This window comes from Leuresthes tenuis, unplaced genomic scaffold (assembly GCF_036924035.1).
Source record: "Leuresthes tenuis unplaced genomic scaffold, fLeuTen1.0.hap1 SCAF_5, whole genome shotgun sequence".
NCBI lineage: Eukaryota > Metazoa > Chordata > Actinopteri > Atheriniformes > Atherinopsidae > Leuresthes > Leuresthes tenuis.
This window is the reverse complement of record NW_027325359.1, coordinates 29,297,120-29,309,670: the sequence shown is the minus strand read 5'-3', so window position 1 is coordinate 29,309,670 and position 12,551 is coordinate 29,297,120. Positions and strand designations below refer to the sequence as shown.

Genomic DNA, 12,551 nt, shown 5'->3' with positions numbered 1-12,551 from the left:
GGGGACTTGGTTTATGTCAGATTCATCAACAGTTTTCACAAAACAGCAGTAATTGAAGTCTGGGCTGGAAAAATGTATCCTCGGGAAGCTTTAACAACGAGAAGCGTCACCTGTGCTCAGTGATGGTCTTCGTGAAGTTGGGCATCGTTTTGTTTCTCTTATTGAAGACAGAAAAACACAACAAGCTCGTGAATATTTCAGAGAAGTTTTAGAGTCAAACCCCTTGCGAACAATTGGTTGTTTTCGCTCTGTTTTCGCTTTGTAACGCACTGTCGGCTTTGTCAGGTCCGATTTAAAGTGTTGAATTGGTGCCAGGTTTGTCATTTACACAGATATGACCTTCTGATTGGTTGTTTAGCATCATGACATTAGTGTAGCATGCTAATGCTAATGCTACACTAATGCAAGGAAAATGATATTCATTGGTGCAGTAATTTACACCATTTTTACAAATGACTGACACTTTTTGGTAAGATTTATAACGTGATAATTGTAAAAGTTGTGGCATAACATAATTTCCTTAAGCATCACATATCTAAATTGAGTGGAAGAGTTAGCTAAGGCACGTTAACTTGATCTAATTCTGGATAAGGTACAGTGTAGTTACTGAAATATTTGCTCTACCAAACAGTAGAGCAGGACATTACAGGGTTAATAAAAGCTGATATGTAGAAAACAATCAATATGATGCGTTTAAACTGAAATCTGGGTTGTTTTGAGTCTAAATACAATAAAAACTTGCCTGATACTGAACACTGAGCTAATAAGAACCCGACTTAACACGAACATTGTTTTGTGTCTGGCTTTTATCTCATTAAATTATGCACAGACTCCTGCTCCATTCTCACTGCAAAGTTATCACATCATAGTCGGCAGCTGCAGTGCAATTTTATATTTTATTCGTTCTTCCCCCAGACATGGCAGGGGGTTCTGCCTGATGTCATTTTGGTGTATAAAAGCCCTGACAATATCTAATATCTTTGCAGCAAAATACTGGACTTTACCGCAGTGCTAAGCTTTGTTCCGATGATACACCAAAAAAGTTTTTTTTTTTTTTTTCATTTTTATATATATATATATATATATATATATATATATAGAGAGAGAGGAGAGAGAGAGAGATAATTATAAGAATAAATGAATAAATAAATGTATTTTTTTCTGGTTAGTCTCTGTTTAGTCTTGCCATTTCCTCAGTTCCCTCCTGCCAGTCGTCAGCTGCCCTCCCTTCACCTGTGCTCATTATCCTCAGCTGCACCTTCTCAGTAATCACTCTCCCCACAGTGTTTAGTGTCCCTGTTTGTTCATAGCTTTTGTCAGATCCTTACCGATCTTGTCAGGTCATGGTTGTCACTGTCACATTAATGTTCATATTCTACTCAAGTTATTATTCTTCACGTTATTATTCGAACAGGTCTGTTTGTTCCTCGGTTTTTGTTTGATCTGCTTTGTTATCTGGACTTCCAGCTTTGCTGCATTTTATGTTATAGTTTCTGAATAAATCAAGTTTTCATTTGCAATCTGCATTCGGGTCCTCTCACCTCGTCGCTATGCCGACAATCTGTGACACACGTGTGCAGTTGACACGTTTGGAGTGTGTAGAATCAGAGCAGTTTTGGGACTTTTACAGAGATGCACGAGGGCCTTTGTGGACATTCACAAACAAACTTTAAATGTACAAATATTCTTTTCGATGTACATTTAGTTTCCTTTAGTATCACTTACATTAGCTGTGTTTTTGTCTTAATGCCGAACCACATCTCTACAGAGGTTGTCTGACGAATGCATGTTTAACCCAGTGAGGGTGTCACACGTTTTAAACACAGAAATAGTTTTTACATCAATTTTCATCATTTAAAAAAAAAAAATAATTTTTTTTTTTTTTTTTTTTAGTAAAAGACGTCCTGTATGTGATGAGTTTTGACATTCAGCAAGCCTATTATCAGTTTGCAAAGTTGGCATGCACTGACTTCTTGGTCATATCTTTATTTTGTGTGGTTTCAGTGTAATAGCTGAGATTATTATGCACATACTGATGCAACACATGGGGTATCAAATTATATAAAGTGCCTTAAAAGGTGATTCTAAGCAGATATGTGACATTTATTTTACAGACTCATAAGGAGTCAGTAATGGTGTTTTCTTAAATACAAAAAAATACCAATGAATGGTTCAAAATCATTTTAACGCCGTTAAATCAGTGTATGTCCCTGTGTCTGTGGGAAAACTGAGGCAGACAAAGAGCACCTTATGAGTGCTTGGCTGTAAACTGTACATTCCCACTGCTGCAGCACAGGATGCAAAATCCTCCTCCCGTCCTCCTCGATTAGTTAGACAGACTGAAATATAACACATTTCATAGACAAGAGCTTTCTGTTTCTCTGTTGTTATCATAAGAAGATATGAGGGGCAACGCAGGCAGCTGCATTACACAGAGCAGGTTTTGTTCTGCAATTTAAGTCGGAGTGAAATGTTTGGCTGAAAGTGTTTCTTTGGCACCAAGTTACAAAAAGACAACTTAAGCAATTATATGATAATCATACAATACAGAAATGTGATACTAAATAGATTTAAAGTTTAATTGTTTAGACTTGTGTTTAAATATTATTGGATTTTATGCTGTTTGATATTGCTCATATTTTTACAGTTTCAACATTTCAAACACAATCATTGGATAAACTCATAATAAATACTGTTATTTCGTAAGAGTAAAGTTTATATTTACATTCAGCTAACACTGGCTTTAACTGCGACATATATAGAGCTGAAAAACATACGGTTAATTCACGGTTTTATAGCGAAATATTCCACATAACTACACACTTGGCAGACCAGTCTCCTCGTTTATCTCCCATCATCCTGAAAAGGATATTGCAGGATTTTACTTAAAAGACTCTTGAACAACAATTGCGCAGACGCAACACGCGGGTTCGGGTGCAAATGCATTTATTGATTGATTGAGTGAGGTACATTACAGGCCGGAAATAATCACATCACGTGGAGGGCACGGGGCTGACGCAACTACGTCGTCGTTCACCTGTGACTGAGACAACGTGTACTGATAAACCGATAGCGGCAGAAGGGAATAAAGACTAACGCTACGCGTGTTAGTTGTAGTGACTGCGGACAGGATAAATTTACCTCTGCTTGTCGTTTTGTCTCCCGTGGTCTTCGGGCATAAGAATTCCCCGGGGGCACGCGCACCTTGTTAGATCCGGGACGGAGTGGACAAGTGGGAAATAGGTAGAGGGGAGTTTCATGTGTGTGAATATGTTTTTAACTAGTGTAAAATATATGTGTGTGTTCCTTAGGTTTACTCTGGGTGTGTTAATGGTTGTTAAGATTATATATATTTTCTAGTGATGAGTTATGTAAATATTTCTGTAGATATAGGTATGTGTGTGTCTCTGCTTTTACCGGGTTAAATGGTATAGTCCAGCTCATTATGTGGGCCACATATATAAGTGGGCTGTCTGAAAATGTCTGTGTTGATGTAGGTGTTGGTGGATGGAAATTATTGGTAAGAAAAATAAATGTATCTGGATCATCTATCTTGTAATTCTCCTTATTGCCTCCATGGCCGCTCTGGCATTCTAACAAGAATGATGACCTTTTGAGGCCAATCCGTATTTTAGATCCAGATTGTAGTTATTCATTGTTGGCAGAGGTTTGCATTTCTAGATCTTCTATCGTGATGTTCCATGTGTATTATTAATCAAATTAATAAATCGCAAAAAGTGATGAAATTAGCTTCTTTCTCAGGTTTCAATCCTTCCTTACATTCCTTGGACTGAATGCATCTTTGAAATGCCCTGAGATGACATTTGTTGTGATTTGCACCATATAAATTGAACTAAATTGAATTGAATTAATTAATTTGAAAACAGTGTGGAGATGAGGTGCAGCTATGATCTAGTGCTTTTGTGATAGTCGATACTACATGCTAATGCTTTCATGCTAACATGATCACTGAAACTATCTATTTGACACAGAACCCTTAAGACACATGTTAGTTTTAATGACCATGTTAAAACATTTAAGGACATTTAACAGATAATGTTCATCGTGGAAAGTTGTGCTGTTGATCTGGCCGAAAATAACAAACAATGCACATGCATAAAGTGGTGACATGTCAATAAAAAGGTAGCTGAAAATGCAATTTACGGTCAGTTTTACAGTAAATGGAGCCATAATTTGCTAAATGAAAATAATACATTGTTGATAAACTCACTAAGAGGAAACAGATAAAAAGAGTGGAGCCTATTTCCTTCAAACTTATGTTCAATCTGACTTCTTTTCACAACCACGTGTCGCTGAAGAATGCAGGTTTAAGGCACTTATATCTTGTTTTTTTTTTTGTTTTTCAAATCAGGAGACCAGATTCACATCTCAAACACAGATTTTGTTTTCAGTGGACATCAGGATTAATACTCCAGGAAATCTGTCAGTTTCTCATTGAGATCTGCCTGTAACCTCCAAATAGCTTTACGAATGCACGAATTTGATCTCCAATATCACCTCTAACTGGATCACTTTCTCCTCCCGTACGGCAGCCTGCTAATTTTGTTTACTGGTTATATTGTAGCCGAAGGTCAAAGTGCAACTTGTACGCATAAATATTTTTCCCAACCATCCACATAAGCAGAGGCACCACGGAAAAACTAGATTTACAATCGTCTGACAAAAAGGAGGAAAAAAATAATCATCCCCATACATCAATACGAGTTACATCTCTACAGTGAACTCTGGTCTGTAATTTGCATTATGGGTTTGTATGTTACAAGGTGGACATGTCTGAATAATGTTGCCTCCCTGAGATGATTGTACCTGCTTACGATACGCTCAATGAAAACAGTGCTTCATGCTTTACTTTAGAAGTCCATTTGGATGCCTTTAGTTCAATAGCAGAGAAAATCTTCCATTTGCTTTTTATGGTTTAAATAGTTTTCTACTCTTACAACCATTTTCAGTCAGCTTTTCTTCACACTAACCAATGATTTAGCAGTGAATAACTCTGATTTCTCTTTCTGTGTTGGCAGCCATGCAGCCGGCTACGACAGTGACCCCAGCACCCCGATGGTGTACAGCTGCAGCACACAGTACCGCATCCACACACATGGAGTCTTCAGGGGCATTCAGGTGGGACTCGCACTACTGCTGCACACGTGCACGGTTTTATTTATCATCAACGGGTCGTCGTCCGGTCACACAGATCTTCTGTCTGCACACAATTACTCTACACCTTCCTTTATGTACATGTTTAGAATCACACATGGGGCTGGCTGGACTGAAAACTTTGCAGCAAACAGGAAGAAAAACACACGCCTGAGACAGAGAGAAGAACATTGTTTTTTAATGGGTTGACTCAGAGATGAGAGCCTAATGCAATGAACAGGCTATGTGAGGAGGAAATGCTGATATGTAGCAGAGCACAGATTTACAAACTCGTACACACGAGTACCTTTACGTGCACACAGACAAACATTTCATGCACATACCCAGCTTTTAAGGTCAAGGGGATTCTTTTTTTTTCCCCATAAATCCATTAGCGGTGGAGAAACACACACATTCCATAATGATACACTTTCCATACGAGGATCAGCATGTTAATAAATCATTAGATTTTAATTATTGTCTGTCAGCGGCTCTAGAGGACAGGGAACAGGAGATTCTCCAGGCCTGCTCTTACGCTGCAGCAGAGATCTTTCTTTCAGGGGTCTGTTTCATTAGTCACCCTGTTCCCTTTCTTTCTTTAAGGTCTGGCTCCGGACAAAAGAATAAACAATACCTCATTCTTATGCCTCTTAAAGTATAATTTAAGAGCTGTTAAAATGTGAGTTAACAGATTGGGTGAAGCAAAGTGTTGCTTTGCTCTATTTATTATAGGGATTACGCTAATTCCCTGTCACTGCCAAAGATAATTCAGTTGGCAGCTGAGGAATTTCATTCCTCATTAATACTGCTTCTAACCTTCGTAGAAAACGTGTTGAGACTAAATCATGTGATTAGGAATCACATTTAATTTTATTACTTTTCTATCATGAAATTACATAATTTTATTGGTATGAAATCAAATGAAGTAGCAAAACCTTCCGTAAAACTGCGGCTCTTTGTCACCGTCAGTGGAGCTGTCATCACAAACTTAACTTTTCAATTGTAGCCCCCCCCCGCCTCTCTTTAGGCTCTTATATACAAAGCCAGTGAGCACATGTCAGGAGGGAAGTTGTTTTCAGCTGATTCACGTAGTTGAATCAACATAAATTCTGTCAGAGAAAGAGATCATTCTGATTGGCTGTTCAGCGTAGCTTGAAATTCTATTATTTCACCCTTTTTGTGCAGTTTGTCCTTATTTTTTTCCACTGCAACTTCCAATCTTCTGTCACAACCAACAGGCCAAACAAAACTAAAATTAAATACATTTATCTGTAACTAATATCCACAATCTTCTATGGTGAGCGAGCAATCATAAGCAATGCGGCCTTCCAGTGTCCCTAGTTGAATACTGCAAATAGACTACTTGCTCCTCTGCACTTTAGATTTATTATGCATGCATAGAACGTCCTTGCTGGCAGTTGGACGTGATCTTCATGGTGTGTGAAGTGACCATAAGTTAACCTAACAGCATCTTAACACCAGTCATCTAAAACCAACATTATTCATGTTACTTTCTACTTTCTTAAATTTATTTTGAAGCTGCACATCACAAAGAAGTTCCAGTTTTACAGAGTTTTTTTCACAAACGATCCCATGTATGTTTTATCCGTTTTAAAACCATAAATTCTATATAATAATGTGTCTGTGTATTTGAATTACAACACGTTTTGCTTTGGAAAGCTTTCTAACACTTTAACATGGTTCATAAACATACCCTCAGGTTTTAGGAGGCCAATAGCTGAAATAATTAAGTCTGAAGTTTGGTCAAACCTTTCACTTTTAAGGTCAATTTGTTACTTTTGCACGATTTTTGTCGACATTTGAATGTAATAAACATATAAAATGATCACAAAGGAGAAACAAACATGTTGCTTTCAGTCTTAATGGGTTAAAGTGTCTATTTGATCTACTTTTAGGTAAAAAAAAAAAGAATGTGTCTAATGATTCATGTTTTTGATAATTAACTGTATAACGAGTCATCATAAAAGATATGTTTCAATTCAGCCTGTAAGTTTTAGCATACATGCTGTGAACATGGCGACTCATAATCAGATCACTTTAATTTAGACTTTAAACTTGTGCAGTTGTCATTGTGGGGGATTCTACCAGTTTATATCAGCATAGTTGTAACTGCTAACGGTGCAAACTACAACAGGGTTGACCTCTAATTCTCTTTGGTCATAATGCTAAACACTGAGGAAATTAAGAGCAGATGGTTGTAAGCAGGAGGAGATGGATGGAGAGGTGGAGACATTTGAGAAAGAAAACACAAAGGAGAACCATGTTGTGTGTTAAAGTAACACAGCAGGTGATGTTTACACTTAGTCTACAAATTAAGTAAAGTACAAATTGTCTCTGTAAACACACGTTATTTTCTATATGCTCCAGTGACATCTGCAATGAGCAAAGCAGCGTGGTGCTCTGGAAGAGGGTCTGTCTAAAGAGCGTGACTAACAGCTCCCTCTGGGCTGCAGTCAGTCTGGGGTCATTTTACTGCTAATTCCCAACTCATGAATATATGACTATTTTATTGTAATGATCCCCACAAGTCAGACACATCACATTCATGTATTTACACACGACAGATTTAACTGACTGTTCAGTTATTGGTGTCCTTGGAGAGTTTTCGTTGATTTTTCCTCGAGTGGTTTAGCTTCAAATTAAACTGCTTGCTGTGCGTTTGTGTGCAGGATGTTCGGCGGGTGCCCAGCATCGCTCCAGCCATAGTGCGGTCAGAGAGCAGCGAAAAGCGCCCGTACATGTGCGCCTATCCGGGATGCAACAAGCGCTACTTCAAGCTGTCTCACCTGCAGATGCACAGCCGCAAACACACAGGTGAGAACAACTGAGACTGGAAAACAGGCAGTAAAATTGAATCTATTTCTACTGTGCGGACATTTCCATGAATGATGGAAATGTTCGCATTTGCAAAAGGCACACTTTGTGTCAGCAGCAAGATTTTCTGTTATTTCCATCACCCTAAGCTTCTCTTCTGCTGGTACCTGGAAATATTTCCTGTTTTGTGAAATAAATAAATGCATTTTCTCTCAGATCTGATGCAGAGAAAACCACTAAAACTCTTCACAGTGATTGATGAGCACTCCCTCCATATTTTCCCTTCAGTTAAACCTAAATTCTTTAGACCATGTTGCCGTGTAGATTTACAGATAAACACAGAATATATTCTATCAGTATTATTATTGCACGTGTGGTTATCATAGTTGCATTTTTTATATCAATTATGTTGTTATAAATTTTTATGGACTGAGAGTAGTAATCTCTCTCATTTAATATTTAGTATCTTTGCTCATATTGTCACATCATTAAAAGACTATATAAATGTGGCTATATTACAAATCCACACCACACTGAAAATCATGGAAACTTTACATTTCGATACACATTTAGGGCCCAAATTAGTAGTTATGTTTGTATTCTGCTTCTAAAATCAATTAAAATGTTCAGACCTTAAGGAGCTCATCTGATTATACATCTGGACCCAGAGTTATTTAAAGTAATTTATTATATTTTCCTTCATTTGCAGCTGTGTTCAGTGCTTATATTGAATGCTGTGTGCTGACTTTTGTGTATGTTGATGTCCTTGCCATGAATTTCACCAGTCTGTCCGTGGATTGTGGTGTGTTTGTCGTGCTTTGTAATTCGTTTGGAGGACACAGGCTGTAAGAAGTGGATGCAGTCATTGTCACGCACTGGTTTTTAAACTGCTGCATTGAAGCTTCGACTTGGGGATTCGGACGTTGCCATCTCACACGTTTATATGTCTTTGGGATCTTTTATCTACTTAGATGTGAAATTATTTTCATCAGGCTCACAAGCAACTGAGCAGAAGGAGTGACTTGAGCCAATTTTTTGTGTCGTTCTGTGTTGTACCACTTTGGTAATTAAAGGGGAAGTTATTTAGAGGCTATATTGTCAATGCCCCGTTCTCTCCCGTTATATGGATATACGCGGCTCTCGAGTGATTTTTATCTCATTGCCATGGCAATCATCATGCGTGGCTGCCATGTTACCGGTGGAAAGCCCTTCACATTCAAAAGTGACAACTTGGTGGGCATTCGAAACACAGTGGGTTCATAAAATGACAGTAATACGGTATTTACACACTAACTCTAAAGCTCACATCCATCATTGAAGTTTATGGAACTGGTTGGGGTTTTTGTTTGTTTTCTTAGGGGTAGTTTTACTGCTCTGATCCAATGACAAACTGATTTTTTTCCAGCATCAAGCTCTTTTTGACATACAGTGGAAAGAAGACAAGGTGAATTGGATAGTGGAAACTGGTGGTCTTCTTCATGATTTGTGGTTCCAGTATTGCAAGCAGAGGGCCAGACTTGACAGCTGACATCCTGTAATGCAATTGGGAACGATCAGGATAACTCCCCAGCTCTTTCTTCAGTTACTCGCCTTGCTTTTGATGCCCGGTTTGATGGTCCCAAAGAACCACAAAATCATGCTTATTGGATGGCTTTCTGTGTGCAACAGTTTTTTGTTGGATGACAGATGAATGCATATGGAAAAAAATAAGGACTTGCAAAGTTTTTTTTATGTAGCAAGTTATGAGAGTGTGTTTTTAAGACTTTTTCCTATCCTTGACTTGCTAGTTTTTAATTAGTTTAACAGAACCAAGCGCAGAAAACACCGAAAGGGACGACAAAAATGACGTTTTAACCATAGAAATATTGAAAATACTGGATTGCGACACAAACAAAACAGTAATTTGTCTTGAGAGACCTTTTCAACCTCAAAATGTGGGATTTGTCACCTGTACTTTCATGTTCACATGCGGGAAAAATAAATCAAAATTTGTGCACCAGGACATTAAATCACACGACTGTGAAGGTTTTAAGGACTTAAAAGGGTCTGTGCACCTGATTTTCCCATGTTTGGGTTATCAGCGATATCTTCCAATGTGAATTAAAAAGCTTAAAAGTTTAGATAAACTTCTCATATCTTTGTTCAGGGGAGAAACCCTACCAGTGTGAGTTCACAGACTGCGGCCGCAGATTTTCCCGCTCTGACCAACTGAAAAGACATCAGAGGAGGCACACAGGTTTGATCGACTTTACTCAGTCTGACTCTGTCTGTAGTATATTTTATTTTATTTTCCCAGCCTTTGCTCTCTTTTCTGCTGCTCTTCTTTTGCTGTTTGCATGACAGCTATCTCATGGACAATAAAGTGCCCATTTTGCATTTTGTTTTACATTTTTGCTCTGAACTGAACTCCGTCAGATAAAGTTCCTAAATGCTGGCCAATCTTTGGAATGGCTTCCCTGCAAGCCTCTGCTCTACTGTTTTTTTCTATCTCCCTCTGTGTATGTTTGTGTGTGCGTGATTTTGAATGTGTGTGTTTTCTGTATGTGTTTTGTGTGAACTTGGCCCGTCTGTGTTGAACGTGTGCGCATGCTTACTGTACATGTGTTTAGGAGTTAAACCGTTCGAATGCGAGACGTGTCAGAGAAAGTTCTCTCGGTCTGACCACCTTAAGACACACACACGGACTCATACAGGTAAAACAAGTGCGTAAACTTTTATTTTTCCATTTCTTCTTCATCCATTTGATGTTTATAAATGTTTTAGACTACAGATATTAAGAATATCAGCATAATGATCTAATATTTCTTTAACCGTTATCTCCACATCCCTCCTGTGCTAACTGTCCTCCTCCTGTCTTTCCTTGCTGTACTCCTCCACCCTCCTTTCTCAGGCGAGAAGCCGTTTAACTGTCGGTGGCCGAACTGTCAGAAGAAGTTTGCCCGGAGCGACGAGTTGGTGCGACACCACAACATGCACCAGAGGAACCTCACCAAGCTACAGCTCTCCATCTGAGTTTATTTTTTCAGCCCAGGTCACAGTTTTAAACGTAAATACGTTGGTTACATCTGTGTATGCTTTTACCATCTCTGGTTTATTCCCCCTAAAAAAAAAAAAAAAACTGCCGCCGTAGAGTTCAGTGGAGCCCTGATAGGTCGATCAGATTTTGAGCTGTCAGCATATTTCGGTCACTAGACTGTAAAGCTGCAGTTCTGTTTCTGCAAAACACATGTATGAACAAGTATGAACCTCTGAGATATGGAAATTATCTCATTTGGCATCAGTCCTTTAATGCACCAGCTGCTCATTGAGCATCGAGCTGTAGAGACCGGAATAAGTTGTTGGATCTTCCTCTTTGAGACCCTTGTCTGTGTGTGCACATTTTACCAACATGCATATTCAACCATATTGGGCTGTCACACATTGAAAACAGTGATTTCAGCATTTGTCCGTGCACAAGTTGTCGTGTTTCTTTGTCGTGTGCAGTACTTCGAACTTAACTTGTACTCAAGTTGTACACTTGTACTTAACTTGTAGCAAACCAGGCATGATCATTCTTCTCACTGTGACTGCACTTATGCCCTTCAAAGTAGAAATTGTAAGTAAGTTTCAGTTACCTCTGACTTGGGTTCAGTTTAGGCACCAAATTCTACAAGGTTAGGCTTTGGAAATCATCTGTAAATGGTCGTCACACAGTGAGGTGTTTTGCAGAAATGTAAATTGTCAACATCTTATTCTGGCAGCTAAACTGAACTGCTTTACGAAGATAAGTTCATATTTTTTCGAAACCATTCTCTATTCGAATAAGACTGACAATACTTTAGACTATCATTACTGTCAATGAATCCCAAAGAAAAGACCAAAACCAGCACTCTTTGAAAAATGCAGACCTTCATTCAACTGACTTTGACCATGATCCTAACAGAGCTGAGGACAGGTTTTACCTGGTTCATCTACAGCATAAATCCGAAATAATCCGGTTAGATGCTGCAGGCACTGCTCATGTTATAGTAGATGCACGGTGCAGGTAAACTCATCTTTGCTTACCTCACACTGCTGTAAAATCAAATGTGACATCTTTCAATTTAATATTGCAAGTCGCTGTACAATACTGACGTCTGATGAGCTCTTTAGTCTCATTATCTCATGCCAGTTGTACTTTTTTATGCTCTGTCAGTACTTTTATGGTCGTTTCTCGGCCGTTTCCCCTCATTTGATGATAATCTTTAAGATAGAACACAGCAGGACTGAACTGTACATATTCAATTTTTAATTAATTCAATCCTGCTCCTAACAGTTTCTTGTCCACAGGAGCAGGTAGGAACCAAAGTTACTCAGAGAGAAGCAGTTTAAATGTTATACCTTATTATTGTTTGACATGATATAATCATGCTCATAGACAGAAGTTTAGTTTTAATTTAGTATTATATTTCTATTTGGTGACTTAAAATAACATATTTCGAGGAGCTCTCTCTTTCCATCAAGTCAGAGAAACGTTTACTTGTGACTTATGGCCGTTATGAATCTACACAGCACATTTCACAACTCTGAGAGTGCACTCACGG

At 38.5% G+C, this 12,551-nt stretch overlaps 1 protein-coding gene across 1 annotated transcript in view; it reads left to right on the top strand.

Annotated features, from left to right (window-relative positions):
• wt1a (WT1 transcription factor a) overlaps positions 1-11,348 on the top strand; it is a 28,661-nt gene extending 17,313 nt beyond the window's left edge. The window contains exons 4-8 of the mRNA XM_072385289.1: positions 5,040-5,139; positions 7,845-7,989; positions 10,136-10,225; positions 10,599-10,691; positions 10,880-11,348. Of these exons, the coding sequence (XP_072241390.1) occupies positions 5,040-5,139; positions 7,845-7,989; positions 10,136-10,225; positions 10,599-10,691; positions 10,880-11,001 (550 nt within the window). The 3' untranslated portion in view covers positions 11,002-11,348. The remainder of the gene's footprint in view (positions 1-5,039; positions 5,140-7,844; positions 7,990-10,135; positions 10,226-10,598; positions 10,692-10,879) is intronic.
• The last annotated feature ends 1,203 nt before the right edge of the window (positions 11,349-12,551 follow it).